At 43.6% G+C, this 26,452-nt stretch overlaps 1 protein-coding gene across 7 annotated transcripts in view; it reads left to right on the top strand.

The window, feature by feature from the left end:
* The window catches only part of rapgef6 (Rap guanine nucleotide exchange factor (GEF) 6), a 64,566-nt gene extending 38,745 nt beyond the window's left edge, over nt 1–25,821 (top strand). For 3 of the 7 annotated variants that reach the window (XM_086013474.1, XM_086013476.1, XM_086013480.1), the window contains 25 exons: nt 4,361–4,492; nt 5,314–5,494; nt 5,891–6,027; nt 6,114–6,272; nt 6,823–6,975; nt 8,523–8,687; nt 9,925–10,032; nt 10,108–10,311; nt 10,707–10,815; nt 11,116–11,359; nt 13,063–13,074; nt 14,242–14,399; nt 14,551–14,565; nt 15,418–15,658; nt 16,342–16,728; nt 16,838–17,049; nt 17,429–17,552; nt 18,806–18,829; nt 19,673–19,893; nt 19,982–20,155; nt 20,231–20,488; nt 20,862–21,114; nt 21,464–21,984; nt 22,899–23,186; nt 23,704–25,821. In XM_086013474.1, the coding sequence (XP_085869600.1) occupies nt 4,361–4,492; nt 5,314–5,494; nt 5,891–6,027; nt 6,114–6,272; nt 6,823–6,975; nt 8,523–8,687; nt 9,925–10,032; nt 10,108–10,311; nt 10,707–10,815; nt 11,116–11,359; nt 13,063–13,074; nt 14,242–14,399; nt 14,551–14,565; nt 15,418–15,658; nt 16,342–16,728; nt 16,838–17,049; nt 17,429–17,552; nt 18,806–18,829; nt 19,673–19,893; nt 19,982–20,155; nt 20,231–20,488; nt 20,862–21,114; nt 21,464–21,984; nt 22,899–23,186; nt 23,704–23,726 (4,503 nt within the window). In that variant the 3' untranslated portion in view covers nt 23,727–25,821. Of the gene's footprint in view, nt 1–4,360; nt 4,493–5,295; nt 5,495–5,890; nt 6,028–6,113; nt 6,273–6,822; nt 6,976–8,522; nt 8,688–9,924; nt 10,033–10,107; nt 10,312–10,706; nt 10,816–11,115; nt 11,360–13,062; nt 13,075–14,241; nt 14,400–14,550; nt 14,566–15,417; nt 15,659–16,341; nt 16,729–16,837; nt 17,050–17,428; nt 17,553–18,805; nt 18,830–19,672; nt 19,894–19,981; nt 20,156–20,230; nt 20,489–20,861; nt 21,115–21,463; nt 21,985–22,898; nt 23,187–23,703 lie in introns of all 7 variants that reach the window. The other 4 variants (XM_086013475.1, XM_086013478.1, XM_086013473.1 and 1 more) reach the window with 3 other exon arrangements.
* Nucleotides 25,822–26,452: the final 631 nt, after the last annotated feature.

Raw genomic sequence — 26,452 nt, forward strand, 5'->3', positions numbered from 1 at the left:
TAGACAAAATTGAGCACGCAAAACTGTGGAAATCTTGAGTTAGCCGGAGCGTGCCAGAAAAGTTGGGCAACTCTCAATAAAACATGAAACTAATAACTTTTACGTGGGGCGCTTTTTCATGAACTTTAGTATTGTCTTTGGTTGCTTTCCAAGATATTTCTGAGCGTGTATTGCTCAAATAATTGAGTGGTGGAGGAATACTCCTTGTGATTTGAGGCCCTTGTGATTTAGAGACACAGTAAGTCTGCCACTTTGGTTTTAAGCGACCATTTCAGGGTTATTTTGTCCATTTCCAGAGGTCCTTCAAAAACAAAGTTCACCTTCAGAAGTTGTTCTATTGCTCAGATGGACGACGCTAAATTGCAGAAATTTGCTGTGGCATGTAGCCAGGCAGCAACATTTAACAACTGGGCATAAAGCATGAAACTCTAATCACTTTTGCATGGGCTGCCTGTTCATGCGCTTTTCAATAACGTCTTCGGTTGCTTGCCAAGATATATTTGAACCATGTACAGTATTGCTAAAATAATTGAGCGGCTGACGAATAATCCCAAACACAGTCATTTCTGATACTGAAGATTTTACAGCTGGATCCAGACCCCAATTAATGCTTTATGATACAAATCATACCAAAAACCCCACATTGAAACCATTCAGTTGTATCTCAAAGCAATCCCATCTTGTCGTAGTTTCAACTGGTACTTTGCCTGCCTTGATAAAGGTGCCGTTCAAAACTTCATCTTCTCCCATGCTACCTTTTAATGACTTCTCTATTTCACACAAGCACACAGAGATATACGAGGTAGCTCTGGATTGCGGTCGGAAATTGGATTCTTTGGGATGTTTTTATCTTCATTTCTTGTAACTCGACTTCAGTCCACTTCCTCTTTTCAAATTCCCGCCCATCCCTCATCCCTGAATTGAACATCGTCAGGCCTCAAACAGAGGTGCTCGGCTGCTGTTTGCTTTCTGTGCTTTTGCGGCGCATGCTTCCCCGCCGTCTTTCATGCAAAATTGCACGTCGGTGGTGGCAGACATCATCCATAATTCAAGTTCTCTGGGGGGGAGGAATGAAAATGCCAGGAAGGGGAGGAAAGACTGGCTGAAAGTAAACTGGCAAGGAATTCAAATAACTGACCGCCGGAGACGGACGAGGCGACTAAGCGTTGCGGCCATGGAAGATGCGGGAGAAATAGTCAAGTAGAGATAATTTTGATTCAAGATGGGAGTTTGATTTGAATGTTTTCAGAACAACGTTGTACATGCCAAAATGTCCATGCATTCTAGACTGTTTATGAATGTTGGTTGGCTGTGTGCTGACACCTACGGGCCAAGCGTGGTCATGGCAGGCGGCCAGCCAGTGACCCGACGGTCTGTCAGCGTGCCTGTATTGACTCAGCTGTGTTGGCACCTCGTGCTGCAACACTTTGGAATACTGAAACAGGACCTGTAACAAATCCCTTAAACTGCTTACAAGTCTGGACCGAATGAAATGCTAACGTCATGAGACTGAATGAAGACTTTGGGGGGGGAAACTAGAATACTCGTAAAATGTGAGATTGATGGAAACAGCTGGAACAAATCCCTTAAACCTCTTACATCAGGGGTGCTCATACTTTTTTCAGCATGCGAGCTACTTATAAAATGACCAAGTCAAAATGATCTACCTTCCGGGTAGAGTATGTTTTGCATATTTGGAGTGGGTAGGTCGTACCCACTGCAAAAATGCAAAATATATATTTATTTTCAAATATATTGAGGATTCTTTATTTACAATGTATGTTGATGTACCTTGCATAACCACATGAGCCAATGTTGCACAACACAACATAACTAATAACATCTATTTGTTTATTTTAATGTCATGCGATCTATCAATACTACCTTTGGCGATCGATGTATTGAGCACCCCTGTCTTACATACTCGATTGATCTTGAATGTACCTTAAGATTGTTTTAAGTTATTATTTAATTAAATGTAATTCATTTTATTGATTGGATTGACTTTAATTTGCCTGAAGATGATTATATTGTATTTTCGTCTGATTGAATGGTTGTTTTTAAAAAAAGTTAGAAATAAATCAGGCGCTACAGTTACTCAGTACTTGAATAGTTTATTCATCAAGTACTTTTTTACTTTTACTCAAGTAATTATTTGGATGACTACTTTTTACTTCTACTTGAGTCATATTATTCTGAAATAACAGTACTTTTACTTGAGTACAATTTTTGGCTACTCTACCCACCTCAGGCTACGAGTGACTGTAGACTTTTGGATGAGTCTAGTTTTGATTGACACTTCAGGTCTGTCATTCATACTTGTAATTTATTACCTCGGACGCAAACAAACATACATGTCATAAGAGCATACAATGTTGTTTTCTGGGTTTGACGGTGACGCATTCGGCCCCCTGTCTGTCCGTCCTCCATGTTGACTTAATGTAATTGTACAGCTGAAGGAAGCTGACACATTTATATTTCATCTACCGACTCTCATCTTTAATGCATGAGGAGAATGGGAGAGCCCCGCCCCCACACAGCCACCCGCCAACTCGCTCCCAGGGGAGAAGGAAAGTGTGCTTGTGTGAATGGGGATTAAGGCGGGATTAAGTATGGGGTGTGAAATAGAATCGGAAGGCACCCCCGGGACACGCTTCCATTTTCAAAAACATCCCTAACCTAAAACTGTTTTCTTTTTTTTTTCTTAGCCCGGGGTACAATCTGTTCAGAACTGGTTAATATCTGGGGTGGGACAAAAACGGTTTATTTTCTTTTATTCGTCTTCTTTTATTGTTATCTTTTGTTTTTATTTAATTTATAATGAAAATGAATGTATTTATTTAATCTATTACTATTATTATTATTTTTTTAATGTGATAGTTTTTGTGACTAAAGGTAGATTCAAATGAATTTTGTGGACTCGCTTTGTCCAGCAGTGCTGGCAAAATATGGCATCATTCACATTAGCATTTAGAAAGATGCAATTGGACGTTCTGAAATTAACTTCTTTATTATCCTTAAACATGACACCTAATCCCATCATAAGGGTTCAGGGGTCTCACACAACAATTAGAGGGGAGCTCTGAAGGAAAGGCGGGGTGGGGGGCGGGTGGGGGCACCACGTTTTTAATATTTCATGTTGGCATAGTGGTTTCCCCACCCTGTTCCATCTCAGTTTGTTGTTGGATGTCGCGTGCGTTTGGGTGGCATTTGAATGGACGACACTTGGTGCGGGTTGGCGCGTTGTCGCCGGAGGACGGCGTCGCTTACCTTGGTGCTGCCGCCATCCAAATTGGTAAGACTTGAGTTCATGCAGTGGATTCATTGAAGCCAGGGCTGGTCAAAATGTTGTGCTTATTTGATTTTTAAAACGGAGAGATGGGCTAGCGAGGTCGTTCGGAGGTGAGGGTAGGTGAATGTAAAATAAAATGATAACCCATCCTCATTCTCAAATTGTATTGTTTGCGATGTATTGAATTGGAATAAGTAGCCATTTATCCCAAACTATTTATTTTACAAATAGTTTCACATTCTGCATTTCAGGGGCATATGATGTATGGTAATTTTTACATTGTACTATTTATAATGGATGTAATTGTAATTAATTAATCATTTTTGTATTAAAATCAACATCAATCAATCACGTACAAACATTTTGTTTTGTTCTATTTTAGCATTTTATTTAAAATAATTAATTTTCATATTGCATTGTTACTGAGGGGACAAGCCGACAACAACAACTCATTTAATAGCTCTTAATGAAGCAATTACTCTTTTAGTTTTTTTTCTTTTTTTTTCCATTTACAATACAATTGTCAAATTAGTTAATTAGATGAACGAATTGGATATAAATATGTAAATACATTTTAGCTAACCGATTTTGGGATAAATAATTGCAACAAATAATACAGGGTTTTGGTGATATAAGTCTTTTGTGGGGCTGAATTACAAAAAAATGAATGCCTAATTCCACTGTTGCGTGTGTATACAATGTGTTGCTGGCCCTTTAAGGAGTAGCAGTGCTATGTATGAATGTGGAGGATGAGGAGCTCTTTGTAATGTTTTGACAACCTTATTTAGCGGCCCACGAGGGACACTCTTGGTGTGATTCAGTGCAGAAGCCACCACTGCAGAAATGAGGGAAGACGAAAGATTCCATAGAGCACAATGCGACGTACAACGTCTCTTTGTTAACAGTGACAGTGGTAGCTCGCTGCTAGAAAAGCTGTGTGCGTGTGTGCTGTTGTTTGTGTGTTGTGTTTATTGTGCGTTTAAAAAAACAACAACAACAACAACATAACCTACAACACTTGGTCATCATCTCATACTCACTTCCTTTCTTTCCTGTGTGTCTGCGCAGCTTCCTGCCGACCTCAATAAGATGCACTTGACAGACCACGCCCACCAGCAGGTGATGCACGTACCCGCCAGCCAGTCGGGCTGCAGCATCGCCAGCGACTCGGGCAGCAGCAGCCTGTCGGACATCTACCAGGTGGGATGTGCTATACGATTCTAATGTATCATCGTATTTAATTATTTTTCATTGATCGACCGTGGGCCCCGCTTACCTCCCCCTGCCAATGTAATCCTCACTCATCAGACTAATTATCTCTGCTGCGGCATTGGCGGCTTGTCACTTGCTATTTCCTGTGGTGGCGCAAAGGTCTGACGCAGGAAATAACCCTGACCTTCTCCAAGGCGATTCCACGCCTCCTGAAGCTTCGTGCGACACGCAGAGTGTTCTCCAGCTTCTCCTGAGCGTTGCCATAGTCATGGCTAATCCAAATCAATAATACATCAAATGACGCATATTGAATCATTCAGATCCCATCAGTGCACCTTTATTCCCAAAATTTAATCCAATAAATATTTTTTTCTCTTGGTGGCATTTCAGCTTGCTGATAACTTCTGAGCGAATGAGATGCCACAATCAATGCGGTGTTAATAGCCTCATAATGGCGGTTATTACCTCCACCAGGGAGGCTTTCATCCGTTTGTTTGCCTTTCGTTTGCTGGCTCCACTGCATTAACGTAGCAGGGAAAGGTCAGGGAGATACGGCAGAAACAGCAAAAGCAAACACTTTTTCCCTCTCCACTGCGCCATCTTGTAGGGTACTGTGCCACTTGCCCCTAATGCAAATTTCATCTGACTTTAAAGAAGTGGGTGTGGAGTAGTTTGGGTTGCTTGTTGCGAGGCAGAATTCAATCCCAATAGAAAAAATGCAATTTTACAATTGTTGATGCAAATAGCAGAAAAAGCACAGGGAGTTTATTCATTCGCAAGCATTCACTCAGGAAATTGTCCACACCCAGGCCACGGAGAGCGAACTGGGCGATGTGGACCTGTCCGGCCTTCCCGAGGCTCCCGTGGACAGCGAGGAGGAGGAAGAGGAGGACGAAGACCTGGAAAGAGCCTCGGACGCGCTGCTGGGCCGAGACCTGGTGCGCGAGTGTCTGGAGAAAGACCCGGCCGACCGCAACGACGATGATATCGGTCAGTCAACGTGACAAAAATCATGTGTAATATTCGATACAACTCTAATGTAGCATATTCACACCGTGTTTAGCGGTTTATACAATGCTAATGTGTCATGTACTGTTTTATACACCTATCATATTAAATTATTTATACAACTCAAATATACCATATTTAGATTAATTCATTCTCCGTTCTATTTAACTAATTGTACTACATTTACATCATATTTAATGTTCTATACAATTCTAATGTACCGTATTTAATGTGCTATACAACTAATGTACCATACATCCTACTGAATGTTCTATACACCTGTATTTCCATCATATTTACTGCTTGACATAACTCGAATGTACCATATTTAATTTTTCAGACAACTCTAATGTCGCATATTTCATGTTCTGTCCCCAGAGCAACTGCTTGAGTTTATGCACCAGCTGCCAGCCTTCGCCAACATGACCATGTCGGTGCGTCGGGACCTGTGCGGCGTGATGGTGTTCGAGGTGGTCGAGCAGGCGGGCACAGTCATTCTGCACGACAAGCAGGAGGTCAGAACCACAATTGACAAACAAAACCGAAATGGCAACGCACCACCGTACATGGATGATCATGCCATCCATGTCACCCCCCGAAGCTGGACCTGTGGTACGTCATCCTGAACGGGGCAGTGGAAATCGGTCGTCCCGAGGGCCGGGCCGAGACGCTGTGCATGGGCAACAGCTTTGGCATCTCGCCCTCGCTGGAAAAGCAGTACATGAATGGCGAGGTGCGCACCAAAGGGGACGACTGCCAGGTAAGAGCAAGAACGCTGTTCGTTTTGAATATCAGTCAATTTTTTTTTTCATTCGGCACAGCGTAACCAAGGTATCAACTGGTTTAACAGATAGCATCGCTCTTACGATTACCCCCCAAAAAAAAACCTGACACTATTAATTTTATTTCAAATTATTATTTTGTTTTCTAACATAATCCAACATAGCACGGCCTAGGTAGCTGTTTGCCTAGCTAAAGCTAAACAACAAACATGCTTTTAAATTCTGGAAAAAGGGCATAATAGGTGTCCTTAAAAGGCACTCAATGGCCATTTCAAGTCACATACACATCAAGTGTGACACACTGGACGCCCAGTTTCTGTGCAGCACGCATTACTTCCTGTCGTCAGACCTTGAGGAAGTCGGTGAGGTTGCTTTTGGTAGAAAAGGAAGCTGTTTTTTCCTCATGTGGCGTACTAGAAAGTCTGGCTGGTTTGAGTCCCATATCGCATGGGTCACTATGCGCGACACGTTTCGCGCTACACGTTTTGCACCATCCACCGGTTCACCGGCCCGTTCTCCCACCCGCAGTTGGTGTGCATCGCCCAGGAGGACTACTGGCGCATCCTTAACCACGTGGAGAAGAACACGCACAAGGTGGAGGAGGAGGGCGAGATCGTCATGGTGAAGGAGCACCGCGAGCTGGACCGAAGTGGCACCCGCAAGGGGCACATTGTCATCAAGGTAAAAAAAAAAAAAAAGTTTGTTTGTTTGTCTTATTTGAGCAAGAGCTGGAATGGCTTTGAATGAAATCCGACACACTGTGAATTGTTCCATCGCCAACAAGTGTGCTTTTTCTTCTTTTCTTTTTTTTTTTTTAAGCAATATCCTGCTCATTTTAGGAGTGTCCTTGGATTTGTCTAAGTGTTCCTCTGTTTGTTGAACTAGACCAGAAGTTTCATGGATTGTCTTCAGATATTTAGGGATGACTGCTCAGAGTGCAAGCAAGCATGCTATTGTTTTTTTAAAAAATTGTTTTAAGCAATATCCCACTCAATTAGGGGTTGTCCTTTGATCTGAAGTAACTCAGCTAAGATCTCTTCTGCTTGCTTAACTAGGCCATGTGTTTATCAGATTGTCTTCACTTCTTGTGAGATGGTTGTTCAATGTCTGAACAAGTTTGTCACTGATATTTGAGCAATGTCCCGCTCAACGTAGGGGATGTCCTTTGATCTGAGTTAACTTAGGCAAGTTAGCTCAGATGTAAGGTTGTGATAAACTCTTCAGCCAGGCCAGATTTTCACTGGATTGTCTTCAAACATTTAGGGATCACTGTTCAATCTTCAAGCTAGCGTGCTATTGATTTTTGAGTGGCTATCTGGCACAACTTAACTAAAATCAAAGAATATCCCCTAACTCAGGCAAGTTATCTCTGATAGTTTTGTTGCATTCGCGCTAAATGAGAACGTGTGAAAGCTGCCGCTTGCGTTAGAAGTTCAAGTTCGGCCACTGATCGCAACCTTAGACCATGACACCAGAAGAGTCCAAGGCTGCTAGCCCGAAGTGGCTAATTAGCGTCTCTCAGGTTATCACCGATCGATCAGCATTTACTTGCTGAAACATCAATGCGCCGGCTCAGCGCTCTTTGTTGCTAATTTAGAGGAAGCCTTAGTGCGATTAGCACTCCTCTTGCCCGCCAAGGCTCCTTTTTGATCCTTTGCTGTTTTTTTTCTTCTCAGGCTCTCTAGAGGCAGTCTGGTATTGATCGTGTAATGGGCCTCAACGATCCCAAAACACATCCAGTGTAGACCAGTCAATTTGGGAGTGTTTGGAATTTTTTTTTTCCCCCCTGCTTGTCTTTTGTTCTTTTTGTGTCGGACGAAGAGAAGAGAGGATGTGCTTTGCTACTTTCACTTCCTCACCAAAAAAAGAATCGTTTCCTTCCAGAAGATTCCTTTTAGTCTAATATGTGACTTTATTTCCCCTCTCAGAGGCTATACTCTATTTATTAATAATAAAAAAAAAAAGCTTTTTCGATCTGTAGAAAGGATGTTGCATGCAAACTAAGTCAATGAAAACCATTTTTAAAAAAACCAAGATGACACAATACAAAAATGGTAAACCACAAAAAATGTATAAATGAAGTAGTACATAACACAATTAAAAATAGTGTGAATAAAATAATGGGAATTGAAAAACACTTCCAACTTAAAAGATAAACTTCATATTTTATATTATTATATGGCTCTCCTGCCGTATTGTTAACGCACTCTGCTCTGTGACACCCCCAGGGGACCCCCGAGCGTCTGATCATGCACCTGGTGGAGGAGCCCTCGGTGGTGGACCCCACCTACATCGAAGACTTCCTGCTTACCTACCGCACCTTCGTGTCCAGCCCCATGGAGGTGGGCAAGAAGCTGCTGGACTGGTTCCAGATGGACACGCTCCGAGACACGGTCAGTGAGAGTGCGTGCATGAGTGATTGTATTCTGTGTGTTGCTCTTGTGGAAATGTCAAGTAGTCAATCGATGCTAAGGGATGTGTGTGCGCGCGCATGTGTGTGTATAGAAGAGATGCAGTCCATCTGAAAAATAGTCACAATATGTATGTCAGTCTTGTTCCAAAATGGGTTGAATAAAAATTCCACACAAAACACTAAAATGATAACATGAAAATATTTTTGCAAATTTAGCAAAAATAAATAACTATACTGTAAAGAAATGTACATAGCCTTTGTGCCGAACTTTACTACATATGTGGAGACAGTCAATCCCAGTAGTAATATTAATTGTTCTTTGCAAAAGATAAAGAATATATATATATTTAAACAGATTATTACTGAATCTAAAGTGTTGAAAATATCTTAAGCGCAAAACTCTTTACTCTGTTAGACTCTTTAAGTGTCTGAAATCTCGTAACCTCTACCTCTTCCTCACTCTGCGGGAGCGTTATATCTCCTCAAGATTGAAAGTCGCAATAACAAGTGCCAGACATGAAAGTAAATTCAGTTAAAAGTGAAAGTTTTACACATTGTAATCTTTGGCTGTTGGGTGCAGAATGCAATTTGGCTGTGACATATATTGCAGAGCAAGTGACACCCTGTGAATACTTTTCAGATGCACTGTATGAATAAAACAGCGTGATACTTTATGCATCTATCCATCGCCCACTGTTGTTTCTGCGCTCGTCTTTTATGCTTCTGTCAGGACTCTCCATGTTTTTTTTTTTCTCCACGCGTTTTGTATGAAATTCACGCGTTTTCGATCGATACGCACGTTCAGCAGGCTCAGCAGTCCTTGAGCTGGGTGGCCAGTAAAGTTGATGGCCGACACTCTTGCTTGTCCGTAGGGGCTTTGGGTGAGGATTAGTGCACACGTTGCTGTCAATAGTAGTCGAAATGTATTCTGTACAATACAGTGGAACCACGACAATACAGTGGAACCACGACTTAACATACTTGTAAATGTTTTTAAAATTTGTTTTCACTTTGGCATTCTGTGTAAAATTGTAATGGGAAAAGTAAGTTTAATCCATTTTGGAAGATGACTATAAAAGAAAAATGTTTTAAAAGGAAACGTTTTTGCTGTGTCAGTGTGGGGCATTTTGTGAAGAATTTTTTTCATGGATTTATTTCAAGTGAATACATTTTGGAATACAGTACAGCTGTAACCTGTGTTGTCTTTGATGGCTCAGGTGACACGTATCGTGCTGCTGTGGGTCAACAACCACTTCAACGACTTCGAGGGCGACACAGCCATGACGCGCTTCCTGGAGGACTTTGAGAAGCTGCTGGAAACGGCGGTAAGACCACGCATCTCACAGAATTCTCTTGAAGCCTTCGCGCAGGTCTTAAAATCTGTTGTTTCCCCCCCACAGAAAATGAAAGGTCACCTGCGGCTGCTCAACATTGCGTGCGCCGCCAAGGCCAAGTGGCGGCAGATCACGCTGCAAAAGGCGTCGCGCGAGTCACCGCTCTACTTCAGCGTGCAGGGCGGCAGCGAGCGCGGCTTCGGCATCTTCGTCGAGTCGGTGGAGGACGGCAGCAAGGCGGCCGAGACGGGACTCAAACGCGGAGACCAGGTGAGGTTTTTTTTTTATTTGACTTCCCCGTACAAACTTTTTTTTTTCGTGTAGTTTCAACCAGTGGGCTTGCATAGAACATATTCTTGAAAAAAATATGTTTGGATTGACTTCCCCTTTAAAGTTTTCTATTCCTGCTGCCTCTGTCTGTCCTTTTTCTGCTATTTTTGGTACAGCAATTAAAAGATTTTAGACACTAGGTAAACTCCAAAAATTGGAAAAAAATTTACTACAATGGAAGCCAAAGTCAGACTGTATATACATAAAAACACTTGATTGTGATAATGTAGTTGTGCTTCTGCCCTTGTTTTTTACACTTTAAAACTACCGGAACTGGGGTCTCTTCCCTTTTTATGCAGTTCATGCACAGCTAGAATGTGCCATTTCCATTTCAGATCATGGAGATCAACGGGCAGAACTTTGAGAACATCTCTTTCTCCAAAGCCGTGGACATCCTGAGGAACAACACGCACTTGTCTCTCACTGTCAAGACCAACATATTTGGTAGGTCAACCATCTCTGCATCAATACGCGAAAGCTTTGTCTTGTATAGCGCTAACCTTGATTAACCTTGCGTGACCAACCTCACCACTCAATTTGCTTGTTATATCAAATTGATTGTGGACTACAGCAGCTTCTTGCAAGTCCCGTGCAAAAAAAATGTTTGAAAGTTGTATCAGGGACTGAAGCTCTCCTTTCCCACATGCGAGGGTATAACAGTCATTTTTTTTTGCGCTCCTAAAAATGTTACTTTGAACAACAATATGTGAATAACATGATGTCGTCCATCAATTGTTGTCGCAGTCTTTAAAGAGCTTCTGAGCCGGATCGTGCATGAGAAGAAGAATGGCGGGCCGCATATTCCAAAGATCCAGGAGAAGAAGGGCAACCGCTTCTCCATCCCGGACCTGCCTGGCGACATGGAGTTTGCCACCGACCACAAAGCCACACGCAAGATGAAGGCCAACACGGTGTCGGGCGGCCGCAACAAGATCCGCAAGATGCTAGAGAAGACGCGCTTCAGCATCCTGCCGCCCAAGCCCTTCAGGTAGGACACGCTAAGCTAATGTGGCGGCTAATGAGAAGACAAAATATATTGATAGATGGATAGATAGAAAGTAGGGTTGTAACGTTTTTTGTATTCGTCCCGTACCGTCTTCACGGTTCGGTGCACGCAGTCATACAAAGTAAACGCTTGAGACCAAGCAACCGCTTCATTTGTTGTTTTAAGAAGAAATAGATCAAAACAAATGTAGAAGAAAAATGGTGAGTGCGGGAGAAAGCATGGAGCTAGAGGAGCCGTCTGCACTATACAAATCAGCCGCTTGTGTAGTGTATTGTATGTATAGTATAATCAGCCGGGATCATTTCGGCGTCCATACGGCGGCGATGCAGTGCAACAAGGCTGCGAGCAGTGAACAAGAACTGTGTGTCTGCATTGTTGGACCTCCGTTCGGTATGTTGCAGGTAACACTTCAAACATGCTAACATCATCCCGATACAGTTACCGGGGGTCGAAAAAAGAAAGCCGCTCAACCCCAAAAACTTATCCCCGCTACTTTGAAGCAGTTTGATGATGTGAATGCAGACAGCGCCAAAAATATTAGGAGCAATCAGCATATACATAGCATATACGGGCTTCAAACGTTTATTAAACATACTGGATCCCCGTTACAATGTTCATCCCGGGCGCATATTAGCAAGATCATGCTCCCTGTCATATACAATCGCACAAGAGCCGTGGTGGAGCATGAGCTGTCCTCTGCTGCGCCCTAACTCTTAGAACCAAGTTCAAAGTTACTAGTTGGCAAGTGCTACCTGACTTTATCTGCAACCTCATTCTATCCATACAAGAAAGGGGGGGTTCCTGTGTTTAATCATTATTATAATAATAATTATTATTATTATTATTAATGAACAGCCCTAATGCGCGAGTTTTTATTCTGTTTTGTGCTTGAATAACAGGGAATGTTTTTTTCCTTAATAGCAAATTGAATTGCTCTCTGTTAAAACTAAATTTAAAAAAAAAAAAAAATAGTTTTATCTATTTGAGACTTATTGCTGTACCAAACCCGTACCGAACCGAGGTACATACCGAACCGTGACTTTTGTGAACCGTTACACCCCTAATAGATAGATATAGTTTTGAGGTGGCACACTTGCTATTGCTAGCTCAGAGAGTGGCAAAAAGCGAGCGCAACTAAAGACAGCAAACACATGGATTGTACTTTCACTTGTCGAGGCAGCACTTCATCACTGAGCTGCCTAATTACACTTTGTCACTTAGTGGATCAGTAATTGCTTACAGATGCATTTTCAGAAATAGGTGGAGAACAAAATATTGACTTGAGTATTTAATTTCACACTTGTTGGGTGGGCAGGCACAACTATTTATCCACACGCAAATCATATGTCCACTTTCAAAAAGCTTTAATCAACATTCCTTCCTCAATGTGCTGACTCGGCGTGACTTTTCTATTTCGAATAAGGTCAAACAGTTGCTGTGAAAGACACACTTCCTCACTAAACTTTGTGTGTGTAGGAGGAACATCACTTTTTGGCATTTGCGTGTCCTCTCGGTGTGGGTTTTTCCCTCGCGCATGCTACTATGAACGGACACACACGCATATTGTCGCTCCTGCTGTGCTTTTTTTCCCCCCTTGGATTTAGCGTTGCTGCTCCTCGCTTTTCTGTTAAATTTCAATTTAATTTTACATTTTGTGTTTCCTTTCCCCCTGCTTGCTGCTTCAGGGGCCTATTTGGGTAAGATCTCTTGTTCAGTGCACGCGCACACACACGTACACACAACCAGTTCAATTTCCGGCCGCTTGTTGGGTCAACCAAGCAACACTTGACTGTTTGATGACACACTAAGGGGCCCTGTGCTATAAATGAGTTCAAAAACAACAGTTTGAGAATGATGAGACAAGCTCATTGTTGCACTTTAATTTTTGCAGTAGAATTACTATTCTGTATTGATTATAAAATGAATATTGGAAAGTAGGAATGACAGCGCACCTGTCTCCCTAATGCAGTCATCGCTCAATGTTTGACGTTTTTGTTCGTCAGCGGCTTCCATGATTCCGCTGAGTCATGTCCCGCTGTTAAGCTCACAAGCCATGCGGGAAAAACATTGGCTTTAATAGTGTTTACATCTAAAACCTTTTTTTTTATTTATCAATGTAATATTCAAATGAATCATTGATTTCTGACAAATTTTCCCACTTTCTTATGAAGCACGCACTGTCGGAAGGATGGCTGAATCTGGATTGCATCTAAATCAAGACCATTACTTTCAGTACTTTAGCCTATTTCCTTTTATTATCACAGTTCCGTTTAAATCGAGAGAGGGTACTTTGAGTTCAATCTGGCACAAGCTGGCCAAGGATATATGTAGTGGTGATGGCTGTCAGATGAGAGACTGAACGGGTTGTCAGCAACCTGCCTAAATGGGCTGCATGAGAAATGAAACAGGAAATACCTTTCAGATTTAGTTCAATCCGCCACAAGTTGGCCGAGGTCATACCAAGTAGTGAATGCTTTTTGATCAACAACCAGCAGATGGTCCCAGCAGTTCAGGTCTGGGTGCACAAAATGTCAAACATAAAACCTTTTGTTTTTCTGAAACAAATGCGAGCATTTATAATCAAATATTTAGAGGTAAATGAATTGTTGATTCTTTGTAAATGTCCATCTGCCATTTCAAATATCAAACGTTTTGCAATAGAGTTCAGTCTGGCACAAGTTTGCATACACAGCACATGTAATTCCCGGTGTCACTTTTGTCAACGTCTTTGAATGCAACATTTGCATGTGATGGAACATCTCCATTCATTACTATGGAAATCTTCTGCGTATGAACCGCAAATAATTGTGTTCGGCAAATAAGCTTTACACGTTTGGCTAATGATCCTTGTTGGTCCCCCTCAGCGACGGCGGCATGGGTCAGTCGCAGGACGACAGCATCGTGGGTACCAAACAGTGTCGACACAGCGTGGCCATCATGCCCATACCTGGCAGCTTGTCGTCAAGCAGCCCGGACCTCCTCCAGCCCGCCACCAGTGTCCTAGACTTCTCCAACCCAGCAGGTAGGAGACCACCACCGTGCACACCGTCCATACGAATAGATTACAGGAGATCGAGTTGTTCCACCACCCTGCGGTCTTTTCACGGCCTTTATTCTTTCCTCTCATGTTGTTTTCTTCTCCTTGTCATCCTTCTCTCATTTGGCTGGTCCAGCACTGGGACTGTACTGTGAGTATGGATGCTTGACTTTGTTCTGTCCTCGTGTGGCGTAAAAAACTGTCGTGTTCTGCATGCACTACCGCCTGAAAACAATTTCAGCGCTTGAGGTTGTTTTATTTCCTGTGTCCAGCTGAGGTTAGCAAGATGTTTGGTCAAGCTTTGACCTTGTGGAGCTTATCTGTGTACAAGGGTCACATTTTCTGGCAATGGGACAAAACCACTAAATACAGGTTTCTTTATAGGACTCATGGAAATGGGCAAAATTAGTCTAAGATGGCAGCTTTATACCAAAATGGCAGACTTCCTGTGTGTTGCTGGCCATGAGTTTTTCTTTTATTTTTTAATTGGTTATTACTCATGACATGCTTACCAAATTTCAGGTTGCTGAGAAAAACTGTTTTTAGGGGCTGAACTTTCAAAACTGGGGAGTTAAGAGTTTTTGTAGCAAAATAACTGCCATAAAGTAAAACACTTTAGCTTGTCTGTCTAGCATAGGAGGTTCAAGCTTGGTTGCAATGGGACAAAATGTCTACAAGTTCATCTCTGAAAGCCCCTGGAAAGTAGGATGCCTGTAATGGCTACTTCAAACCAAAATGGCTGATGTCCTTTGTCATTTTCAGAAATGGCTTCTTGAAACTTGTGGGTCTAGTTGCGAAATTTCATGTAGCTAAGTGAAACTGGCTTAGTTGGCCGATTTAAAAAAAAAATTCAATAGTGAATCATAGAAATTCTCCACCACGCTGGCTGCTTTAAACAAAAATGGCAAAATGTCCTTCACACCGCATGCTCAAAGCCTAAAAATAAAAAAGTGACACATGATTGGCCACTGGTCCTCTAAAGTCCCTCTCACACCTTCTCCAGACATCCCGGACCAGGTGATCCGGGTGTTTAAGGCCGACCAGCAGAGCTGCTACATCATCATCAGCAAGGACACCACCGCCAAGGACGTGGTGGCGCACGCCGTCAACGAGTTCGGACTGACGCCGGCCGCCGAGAACTACTCGCTGTGCGAGGTGTCCGTCAGCCCCGAGGGCGTCATCAAGCAGCGACGCTTGCCTGACCAGCTCTCCAAGCTGGCCGACCGTATTCAGCTAAACGGCAGGTAAGACTGTGAGGACCCATTTTCCAAGCCGCTGTTTTCATTGTAGGACTCCTGGAAATAGCTTTCTTGAGACCTTTTTTGTGGGTCTACTCATGATAGACGTGTCTGCCAAATTTCATCGTGCCAAAGCAAACCAGCTTCGGATGTTGAATGTTTAAAAAATTTGACAAAGAAATGTTGTTTCTGAGGCGGAACAACAAGTGCGGAATAGTCCGACTGGTATGGTTTGCCATCCCTTCCTCCTTGGCGGGTGAGTGGCAGTAGGTCCAGTCGGGGCGCAGTCAAGCAGACAGCCTGACGTGTTTTTACCCGCCAAAACACTCGGCAGTGTAACGCAGTGTAGCTTGACCCACAAACACACACACTTGCACACGTCCTGGCCTCAGTCCCAGTGACTCACACGGTTCTGCTTCACCGCTTTTTCCGCGGTGAAGTCACTTTCCTTTCTGTGTGCTATTTTTTCATTTTCTTAAAGGTTGCAATTTCTTTTTTTTCTTTTTTTTAGGAAAACACGGAAACTTAACGGGCAATGGCATTCCAACCTTTTTTTCAGTCATATTGCAGTAGAGATTATTTCATTGAATCACTTTGTACATGTTCAAAGCCCCTAGAAGATGGCGTGCGTTGTGTTCTAAATAGCGGCGCTTAAAAACATGAAGAACATCCGTGTGTGCTGTGTGCAGGTACTACCTAAAGAACAACATGGAGACCGAGACATTGTGTTCCGACGAGGACGCCCAGGACCTGCTGCGCGAGAGTCACATCTCGCTGCTGCAGCTCAGCACCATGGAGGTGGCCGCCCAGCTCTCCATGCGGGACTTTGAGCTCTTCAGGAACATCGAGTCCACCGAGTACGTGGACGATCTGTTCAAGTTGGACTCTGCGGCGGCGGGCGGCGGACACCTGAAGCGCTTCGAGGAGGTCATCAACCAGGAGACCTTCTGGGTGGCCACCGAGATCCTCAAGGAGCCCAACGCCCTCAAGAGGATGAAGACGGTCAAGCACTTTGTCAAGATTGCCCTCCACTGCCAAGAGTGCAAGAACTTTAACTCCATGTTCGCCATCATCAGGTAGGAATGGACGGACGGGTTTGTCCCAACCCTGAATGATACTTAAACAAGAGCACAAAATCTCAATGTCAGCAAGTTGTATTGAATTGTGAATTTCTGTCCCATGTAGCGGTCTGAACTTGGCGCCTGTGGCTCGCCTGCGCAACTCGTGGGAGAAGCTGCCCAGCAAGTACGCCAAGCTCTTCAGCGACCTGCAAGACATCTTTGACCCGTCACGCAACATGGCCAAGTACCGCAACGTTCTGAGCGGCCAGAGCATGCAGCCGCCCGTCATCCCGCTCTTCCCCGTGGTCAAGAAGGACCTCACGTTCCTGCATGAAGGTACGCTTGTTTGGTTTGAAGTGTCGTTGTGGCTGGTGGACTTCCTCATAGTTGTCATTTGCTGCTCACTCAAGCAGCTTTACTTCTGCTAAAGGCTTCCTCCAACAAGCGCATTACATTTCACTCTGAGTCAACCCAAAACCAGCTCGGGTTCACTTCAGCTTATGAAGGAATTTGTATTAGTAATTGATATGAGATACTTTGCAATGATACAGTTATGTAAACTGTGATAATCAACAAATAAAAGCAAACGAGTATTGCAATGCAATGATTTTGTGATAATGACTTAAACATCTACAGTATGATTTTTATTTTTCCCACCCCTAATCAAGACCAAAAGAGATATCGATACCATGTCCCACCTCTGTGTGTCCACCAGGCAACGACTCAATGGTGGACTGCCTGGTGAACTTCGAGAAGCTGCGGATGATTGCCAAGGAGATCCGACACGTGGTCCGGATGACGTCGGCCAACATGGACCCCGCCCTAATGTTCAGACAACGGTCAGCCATCTTTGTAGTTCTATCCTGTCAGAGTGGGGGTACATTTCTTAAAGTAAAGCTCCGTATTGATCATCGTCCAGTATTCATTCACTATCTGTCACACAATGTCAGCATGTGGGGGGTCTGCAGTGGAGGAGCGCCACTGCCCCCCGCAGACCCTCTTAGTGTACTACAAGAGTGGATGGCTGAATGGACAAAAGTATTGGGATTCTTGACTTGCACCTTTTCTTCACTTGTCGCTTCCTCCTCAGATGTCCCGATACTTTTGTCCATGCAGTCCGTGGCAGGTGTGGGCAAATTACAGTATTGACATTATTAAGAGTACTATAATAATTGTTGCATTCATTCAGCCAGTTTTTGGTAGATTAAATCCATCATTTTATTGCCGATACTTATCACTACAGTCATGGGTAAATTAAAATGCATTTTTAGGTGGTCATTTTTAAAAATTCATTTGTCTAATTAAATAATTCGTTTATTCGTACAATATGAGTATAATAATTCATTTGATATATAAATGTAACCATTTTGTATTCATTTGAACAAATAATTGGTTAATTATTTTACATAATAGAATTATCAATGAGAATAATTACTTTAAATTTCAAGTAAACTATTGTTCATATTGTAAAATTTAAATTTATCTAATTGAATAATTGATTGTTGGTCAACATTAAAAAAATGTCATTATTCATTATTACAATAAACAATTTTAGATATTTTATACACACTTGAAATGTTAACATTTATTTATTAATAATAGAATAAAAACATGACGATGGATTATGATGTTATAATTCAAATATATGCTAATGTACGTATTTACTGAGTTTATATTTTTAGGAATTTATATAATTGAATAATTGGTTGATTTATTTATTGTAAGTAATCCAATAAAAAGAATAAAATGAGAAATTATACCTGTTTTTATTTTTAATCAAATAGGTAATTGGATTAATGCATTCTACATAATATTTTAAAAAATGAGAATGAATTATTATTATTAAAATAAAATGTTTGACATATTTTACATACAAATTGTACAGAAATGTAATCATTATTTTATTCAATTGGTTAAGGTTTGCCAAGTTTGCCCACTCCTGTTCTGTGGTTACATCCCACCACATTTTTGCATTTGTTTTTTTCACCTCCATTTCATTCCCTAAACCCTTCCGAAAACAAACAAACAAACAAACAAAAAAAGACAAGAACATTTGTCCTCACGCTTCAATCTCCACGACTCTCGCTTGCAGGAAGAAGAGGTGGAAGAGTTTAGGGTAAGTTTTTGTCCCCCCCACACCCACCCCAGGCGCCATATTGTCGCACCGGCATCCCCCTCAAAAAAAAAAAAAAAGCATGCAACTGACTGACTTGAGTGTACGTTTGCCTGTGCTTGTGCGTCATTAACATGATCCATTCACAGCGTCCATCCATCACCATTAAGCCATTTGTTGTGTGTTCGAGTCCTATAGTAGCTTCAAATGCTAACAGGCTAATAAGCGAGCTGTTGGAAGGTACTATGTGGACTCTGTATCCCATAAAATTCCCCGTATCCAGTGGTCACCCAAGCCCTAACCTTCCTGACGTTTACAGCATGACGCGGCTAGCTGCATGGACTTGTTGTGCTACTGTAATATTGATATTGATGGCAACATTTTGTCAAGCTTTCATCTGGGGTATATGCAGCATTAGGTGCACCAACATATAAAGAGTTATTTATTTGTATATTCCTGTTATTTTTATTCATAAGCATTGTATTGTTTTCACATTTATATTTTAATCTTCATCGGAATTTGAATTGTTTAAAAGCTTAAAATAAATCACTGTAATTTAAATAATTAGCCAATAATTATGACATGGAGTCTTGTATTTGAATACATGGTACTGGTTTAACATTTTTGCAAAATGTTAGAAAATGTTAGTGTTTGTGTATGAGGTAAATATTAAAGATGTAGATTTCATTATTAGTTTTGTTTATTAATTTTGACTTTAAATTCAAATGATTGTTGTAAGTAGTATAAATGTTTATTTTTAGACTTTTTGACTTTTATTTGAATTGTTTATAATAGGGCTTAGGTGTTACATAAGAAAATAACAAACAGTTGTAAAATCATCTGCAGGTCCCTGAGTCAGGGCAGCACCAACTCCAACATGCTGGACGTGCAGGGCGGCGGGCACAAGAAGCGCGTGCGTCGCAGCTCACTGCTCAACGCCAAGAAGCTGTACGAGGACGCGCAGATGGCGCGCAAAGTCAAGCAGTACCTGTCCAACCTAGCGGTGGAAACGGACGAGGACAAGCACCAGATCATGTCGCTGCAGTGCGAGCCCGCCTACACCACCAGTGAGGGCATAAAAAATATTTCTCCAGAATGCATCTGGTCGTTTCAGTTGCGCAACAAGCTTCCCTTTTTTTTTTCCCATCACTATAGTTTCGAAGAATCTGAGCGACCGGCGGTCCACCAAGTCGGACATGTCGCCTGTGTCACTGCGGTCGGCGCTCCCGTCAGGAAAGACCCAGAATCGGGTATCACAGGTGCTTCAGGTGCAGGTGCCGCTCAACCCGCTGCGCAAGAAGAGCACCGCCAAGGACGTGGGCCCGCCCAGTGAGTACCTGGATCGCTTAAGCATCCACAGTAATGTAAAAAATATTCAGACCCTGGTGGTTTCCTTCGTTCCAGACTTCAGCTCCCCTCAGGTGGTGAAGAAGCCCCCGGCCAGCTCGGCGGACGAGTGGACCGCCAAGAGGCCCTCGGATGACACCGTGTCCACCATCTCGTCCAGCCCCACCGTGTCGCCGCAGGGCTCGCCACGCAAAGGTTCTGCGGCCAAAGTCCAGACCTGCGCCGGCCAGATGAACCTGTCAGGCTCGTCGTCGTCATTAACTAGCGACGCCAGCACCAAAGCCAGCACCATCAGCCTGCGCAGCTACGGCATAGGTAGGCCAGTCTGACCCGACCGAACAACGGGGTACTGACTGCACTAGTTCGGTCAACCAACCGAATCATTGGGCTTTAGTACGGTTTACTAGCCTACCCGAACTGAATCAGGGAGGTAACCAATGCAGTATTATGATACAGTTGACTAACCAAACAAATAGTATACGGTATTGTTGGCTAATCGAACACCGGGGTACCAACCATACTAGTATAGTTGACCAAACAAACCATAGAGGTACAAACTGCAGTTTCGCATAAAAGAGCCCTGTTACTACATAGCAGTTTAGTCGGGTATTGTACAGTGTAGATGAGTCAGTTGCTCCAACACTCTCACATGCTGGGATTCAAACAAAACTTTGTTTCCACTGTTCAGGTTACGCGCTGCTTCCTCCAGGCAAAACGGACAACCTGTCCGACTCCAGTCACAGTGAGATCTCGTCTCGCTCCAGCATTTGCTCGGTCGACTCTGTGCCCGCTCCAGGTCTCGAGGAGCGGTGTAACAGCATCGGCGCCAGGACGTCTGTCGCGTCAGCCACTGCTGCCCCCAACGTGCCGGCCGGCGTGCCAACGCCCGAGAGCGCAGCAGCCACGCACTTAAATGTGGACTACAGCCAGCCCAGCACCAGGTAAGACCACTTACGCTTGTTGATATTTGATATTTGCCCTGTAAGTGCTGGAGGCCAGTCCACAGTCTATCAGTTTGTGTGCTTAGTGTGTACGTGTATCTACGAGCGCTGATGTACTGGCGGATATATGTCTTTGGGTTTGTTGGGAGCGAGGGTGTTAGCGGGTCTTCCTTTTATGTTGTGTTTTGGACATTTTTATTGCACAGCACTTTGAGTTGCATTTTTATGTATGAATAGTGCTATATAAATAAATGTGATTGATTGCTTGATTGTTTGTCTGTGTGCCCAAGCACGCCAGTAAGTTCCCCTAAGTAATTCCCCTGTGTCTCCCCTCCTGTCTGTGACGCAGCTCTCCTTCTGCGGCTGCGGCGGCGGCGTTTTCATCTCGGGGCTATACCACACGAGGCTCCACCTTCACGTCATCCATCTCCACGGAGGAACTGACGCCTGACCTGGCCTCCCTGGACTCAGTGGCCGACAGCGGGCGCGGCAGCTGGACGTCATGCTCCTCCAACTCCCACGACTCCTTCCAGAGCTTGCCCACTTCCTCCTGCCGCCCGTGGGACCACGGCGTCCATGGGCACCCTCTAGCGCTTGCTCACCGGCTGGCCAGCACCACCATCGCTGAGGCAGATGCCGCCCGCGACTCGGAGCTGGCCAAGCAGTCACGGCAGAGCTGGGCGTCGTCCGGCTCCTTGTCGGATACTTATGAGGGGAATTACGGCACCGTGAAGCGGAGGAACACCGCCGAGCAGCAGCAAGCGCCGCCTGACGCCGGCTCGTCGGCCTCGCCAACCATTGACGAGGGAGTGCAGAGCACAGACCCCGCCTACAAAACAGTTACATCCAGCACGGAGAAGGGGCTCATAGGTGAGGACTCAGCTGGACGATAGTCCTAAAATTGCGAACTAAACCTTAGCTCGTCCTTGTGGGACTCTTTATAGAGCCAAGCAAAAGTTAGCACTCAATGTAAAACATTTGTTTAGTTCGCACTAAAGAGGCTAACTGTTAGTTTGTACTTTTACCACAGTTAGTGGATTAACATTTGTTGTAAAAATTATTGTTAATGTGTGAGCCTTGTAGTTTCTGATAAAGATGCTAACTAAACTTTGGTTTAGTTTTAGGGAGGTTAGCTAGTTAGTGCTAGTGCTAAAAAATTTGTGTTTCGGTGAGCTTTACTACAAAATTGTGTTATAGCTGCTAATTGAATCCTAGAGGAAGTGGCAACAAAGTTGGTGAATTATCACTGATTGTAAGCATGTACTCAATGCTGCTCATAGTTTTTGCAAGAGTCGTGAGGATAGCTAGTTGTAAAATTGTTTGAGCCTCACTGGTAGTTAGGGGTAGGGGTTAAAAATGCTAATTGAACAATAAGAGGGTTTTTTTGACAGGTTAGCTGCTTTCAAATATAAGTGTTTGTGTGAGCCTCACTGGTAGTTGGTGCTAAAAATGCTAACTGAACATTAGAGGGTTTTTAGCAAGGTTAGCTGCTTATACAAATGAGTGTACTGTATGTGTGAGCCTCACTGGTAGTTGGCGCTAAAGATTCTACCTAAACATTAGCTCTTAGTTTTAATGAGGTAGAGCTCATTGTAGTAATGTTTACATTTGAGCTGCCATCCTTCATCTCACTGCTTCTCGTCATGTTTTGCTTCATGGTGTTTTCCCAGTCGTCACCACCATTTAATTTCTCCATGGTTTCCTTGTGTTGCCCCCCTTCACTCCCTTCCCTATTGCTTTTTGTTCGTTTGTGTGTTTGTTCTTACTCCATCGCCTCCATCCAGTATACTGCATCACCTCCCCCGCCAAGGACGAGCGTTACCGAGCTCCTCCTCCCACCCCTCCAGGCTACCAGGGTCTGGCTCTGGGTGACGTTAAAGATGGAAGCAGTGGCACCATGGTGGTGACGGGGCCACCCGTGAGGCCTCCCCACCTCAAACCGCCCGACTACAGTGTTGCCATGCAAAGGAGCAAACTACTGCAGAGCCCAGGAGCTGCTGGAAGCCTAGCGGAGGCCCGGAGGCTTGCTGGGAGCCGCCTGGGAACGCGCGACATGAACAACAGCGAGGACGGTATGTGACTGGTCCTTTTCGCGGGGAGGCAATGGCGTGGATTATTTCATGTAGATCGAAGTTCCATCCATCCATTATCGATACCGCTTATCCTCACAAGGGTCGCGGGGCGTGCTGGAGCCTATCCCAGCTGTCTTCGGGCAGTAGGCGGGGGACACCCTGAGTTGGTTGCCAGCCAATCGCAGGGCACACAGAGACAAACATCCGCACTCACAATCACACCTAGGGGCAATTTAGAGAGTCCAATCAACTTACCATGCATGTTTTTGGAATGTGGGAGGAAACCGGAGTACCCGGAGAAAACCCACGCAGGCACGGGGAGAACATGCAAACAACACACAGGGAGGCCGGGGCCGGGATCGAACCCACGGCCTCCGAACTGTGAGGCGGACGTGCTAACCAGTCGACCACCGTGCCGCCTAGATCGAAGTTGCCGCTGTTTTTTCTAATGTCACAGGAAACTGAAAAAATGTACCTCAAATGTGACTTCCACTTTGTTGTCTTCACTCTCTTACAGACGAGCAAGTTTCCGCGGTGTAGACGCGTGGATATGCGGGCTGTGGACTATGGCCTGGCACAATTTTGACCACCTCCTGGAACTCATGCCTGCTTCACTTGAAAAAAGAAACTTTTTAAAAACTTCTGACCTGGGGAAAAAAAACTTGGACGCTTTTCATTAAAAAAAAAAAAAAACATTTTAATTTTGCTCCTCGGAACTTGCGTCGCGTTTTCCTCAGGACAAGATGGTAGAGAGAAGGATCCCAGGATCACGAGTGAGTCATGTTTTGTTGCCTAGACCTCTCTACACGCCCCTCTCCCTCCCCCGAAACTCGTGCCTGCTTCACTTGAAAACAAGAAACTTTTTAAAGACTTCAGACCAGGAAAAAAAAAGTTTTTTTGTAAAGCTTTTAACTGTTTTTTTTTTTTTACCATTTTAACTTTGCACCACATTTTCCTCTGGACGAGATGGCCGAAGGAAGGAGTTAAGGCGACTTGTGGAGCTCTTACTGTTCTCGGAGAAAACAACATGGCCGCCTCCTGAAGCTAGCTACTCGAACGGCGTGCTACCTCCTGGACCTTATAGGGGAAAAAAACCCCTCAAATTATTTTATGTTTATTTTAAAAACAACTTGGGGGTAAAAGGCGTGTTTTGTTTACAGTGTTGATTGGATGGGAGCGCTAGCCCCGCCCCCTTTGTATTTAAATGGCAGCCAAATAGGAAGCGCGTCTCCACTCCGTGTTCATTGTAAAGAAAAATGATTGGTCTTTTCCTGACGTCCGCTCCTTTAGCATCGTTTGGAAGACTTGAAATTCTAACATTTGCATTTGTATAAATACATGAATGGAAATGTATATATATTATTTTTTTGTCATTGGTTTTGCCCGTAAATTAATGGTGGTGTATAGATGACACACTGTGGAATATTTTGCTACAAAAACATTTTTCTTTTATTTGCTGGCTCCTAGCTTGTGCTTCTCATAGCCGTGTAAACGCTGCTGTGTGTATGTGTGTGTGTGTGTGTGTGTGTGTGTGTGTGTGTGTGAGTGGAGGGTGGTGGTGATTTATTTTTATTGCTTTATTTATCTTGATATTGCCCCCCTTGCCTTGTTTCAGGCTCCATTGGGTAAACCCGGCGCCTGTTTGGGGATCCCTTGTGGGTCTCCTGCACCTCTGTTTTAGCACTCCTAGGCCCCTCATGGCTCTACTTGGCCTCTGTTTTGTCACTTGTTCTTGGATCTGCCGGGGCCCTTCCAGTGGGTGTTGCCTCAATCCCGGGTACGTTTTTTGTCACATAACCCCACATCTGATAGGTCCCCACCTCGACCTCCCACAGGTTCTCTTGGCACATTTTTATGCCACTTAGACTCCCTGTGGATCCAAGTGGGTCTCCAGACCGCTAGCATGCCCTCAGTAGGTCCCCACTTCAGTGTCCAGGTCTCCTGGACCTCTCACGTGTTCTTTATAATCTCCTGGGCCCGCTTATAGTTGTCCCAAAAACTCCTGAGTACCTCCTTTGTTACATACACCCCATCGCCCCATTAAGTCATCTGGACCTTTCACAGGTCCTCTTGGCACGCTCCGTCCCACTTTTAGGTCAACCGGATCTAGGTTTGATCCTCCGCATGGACTGAGTCGCTATTTTGACACTTTCTTCTTTTTTTGCACAGCTCCACTCCTGACGTTCTAAACCACGTGTCAGTATTACCCTCCTCTGGTGTGAATTTGTTTTGTACAAAGTCATTCTACGATTTTTAAACCTCCATTTAGTTTTCCTGGCCCTGCATTTTATCCCCCCCCACTAGAATGCAATAACCGATGTGAATGAGAAGCGATGACGAAGATGCACAATAAGCTGTAAAAGTGAGTGTTGGCCGCACAAATAATGTCCCGTGTGTATGTATAAAGTGGCACTCGTCTCGTTGCTGTTTTTTATGTCTTTTACAAAGACGACTCCATTTCGGCCTCGTACACTTTGTATATGTATATTTTTTACCGTTGGATTGTACATAGTTGTTCTATTTTTGTTTAAGAGGATGTGTACAAAGGATTTAAAACAAAGAAGAAAGAACATTTTATTTCCTTTTAAGTCTACTGATAAGAATTTGGACAATGAATAAAATCCTGAAGTGGAAACTCCTGGCCTCATTATTGTGTTTTTGTGACTTTAAAGTCCATGTATATTCACTCACTGGCCTCTTCATTAGGTAGGCGGTTTGACCGTTTTTGCATTAAATCCCATTTGATTAGCTTGGGCATGAGTACAATAATATTTTGCATGGAAAAACGGCATTGATCACTTGCACTCATTCCGCAATGGATGTGAGATATGGGCGCCATCTTGTGCTCATATTTATTTAATGGCATCAGTATGGTACAATTGTGGCTTTTTGGCCACGTTTGCTCAAGTCTTATTATTTTGGCTCAACATAACGTTATAAAAGTCAACGATTTCTGACCACATATGAATTTAGAGCAGCGCCACGGACACACGTAATTGATCATTTGTTAGTATTTATCTTTTTTTCTGGCATAAAATAAATAAGACATATATAACAACATAAAGGTTGGACCAGATATTGTATTTAGAATAATAAAGACGTACTTCTGGAGCCTGTTGCTTTTGTTTACATGTTGTTCCAACCTCATCTTCAAGTGTAAGTCAACTCAAAAACTGTCTTACATTCTCACATATCCATATACCGTATTTTCCGGACTATAAATCGCATTTTTTTCCCATAGTTTGGCCAGGGGTGCGATTTATACT

The sequence above is a fragment of the Filicampus tigris genome, chromosome 17 (genome assembly GCF_054856515.1).
Source record: "Filicampus tigris isolate MCC_2025a chromosome 17, RoL_Ftig_1.0, whole genome shotgun sequence".
Classification (NCBI taxonomy): Eukaryota; Metazoa; Chordata; class Actinopteri; order Syngnathiformes; family Syngnathidae; genus Filicampus; species Filicampus tigris.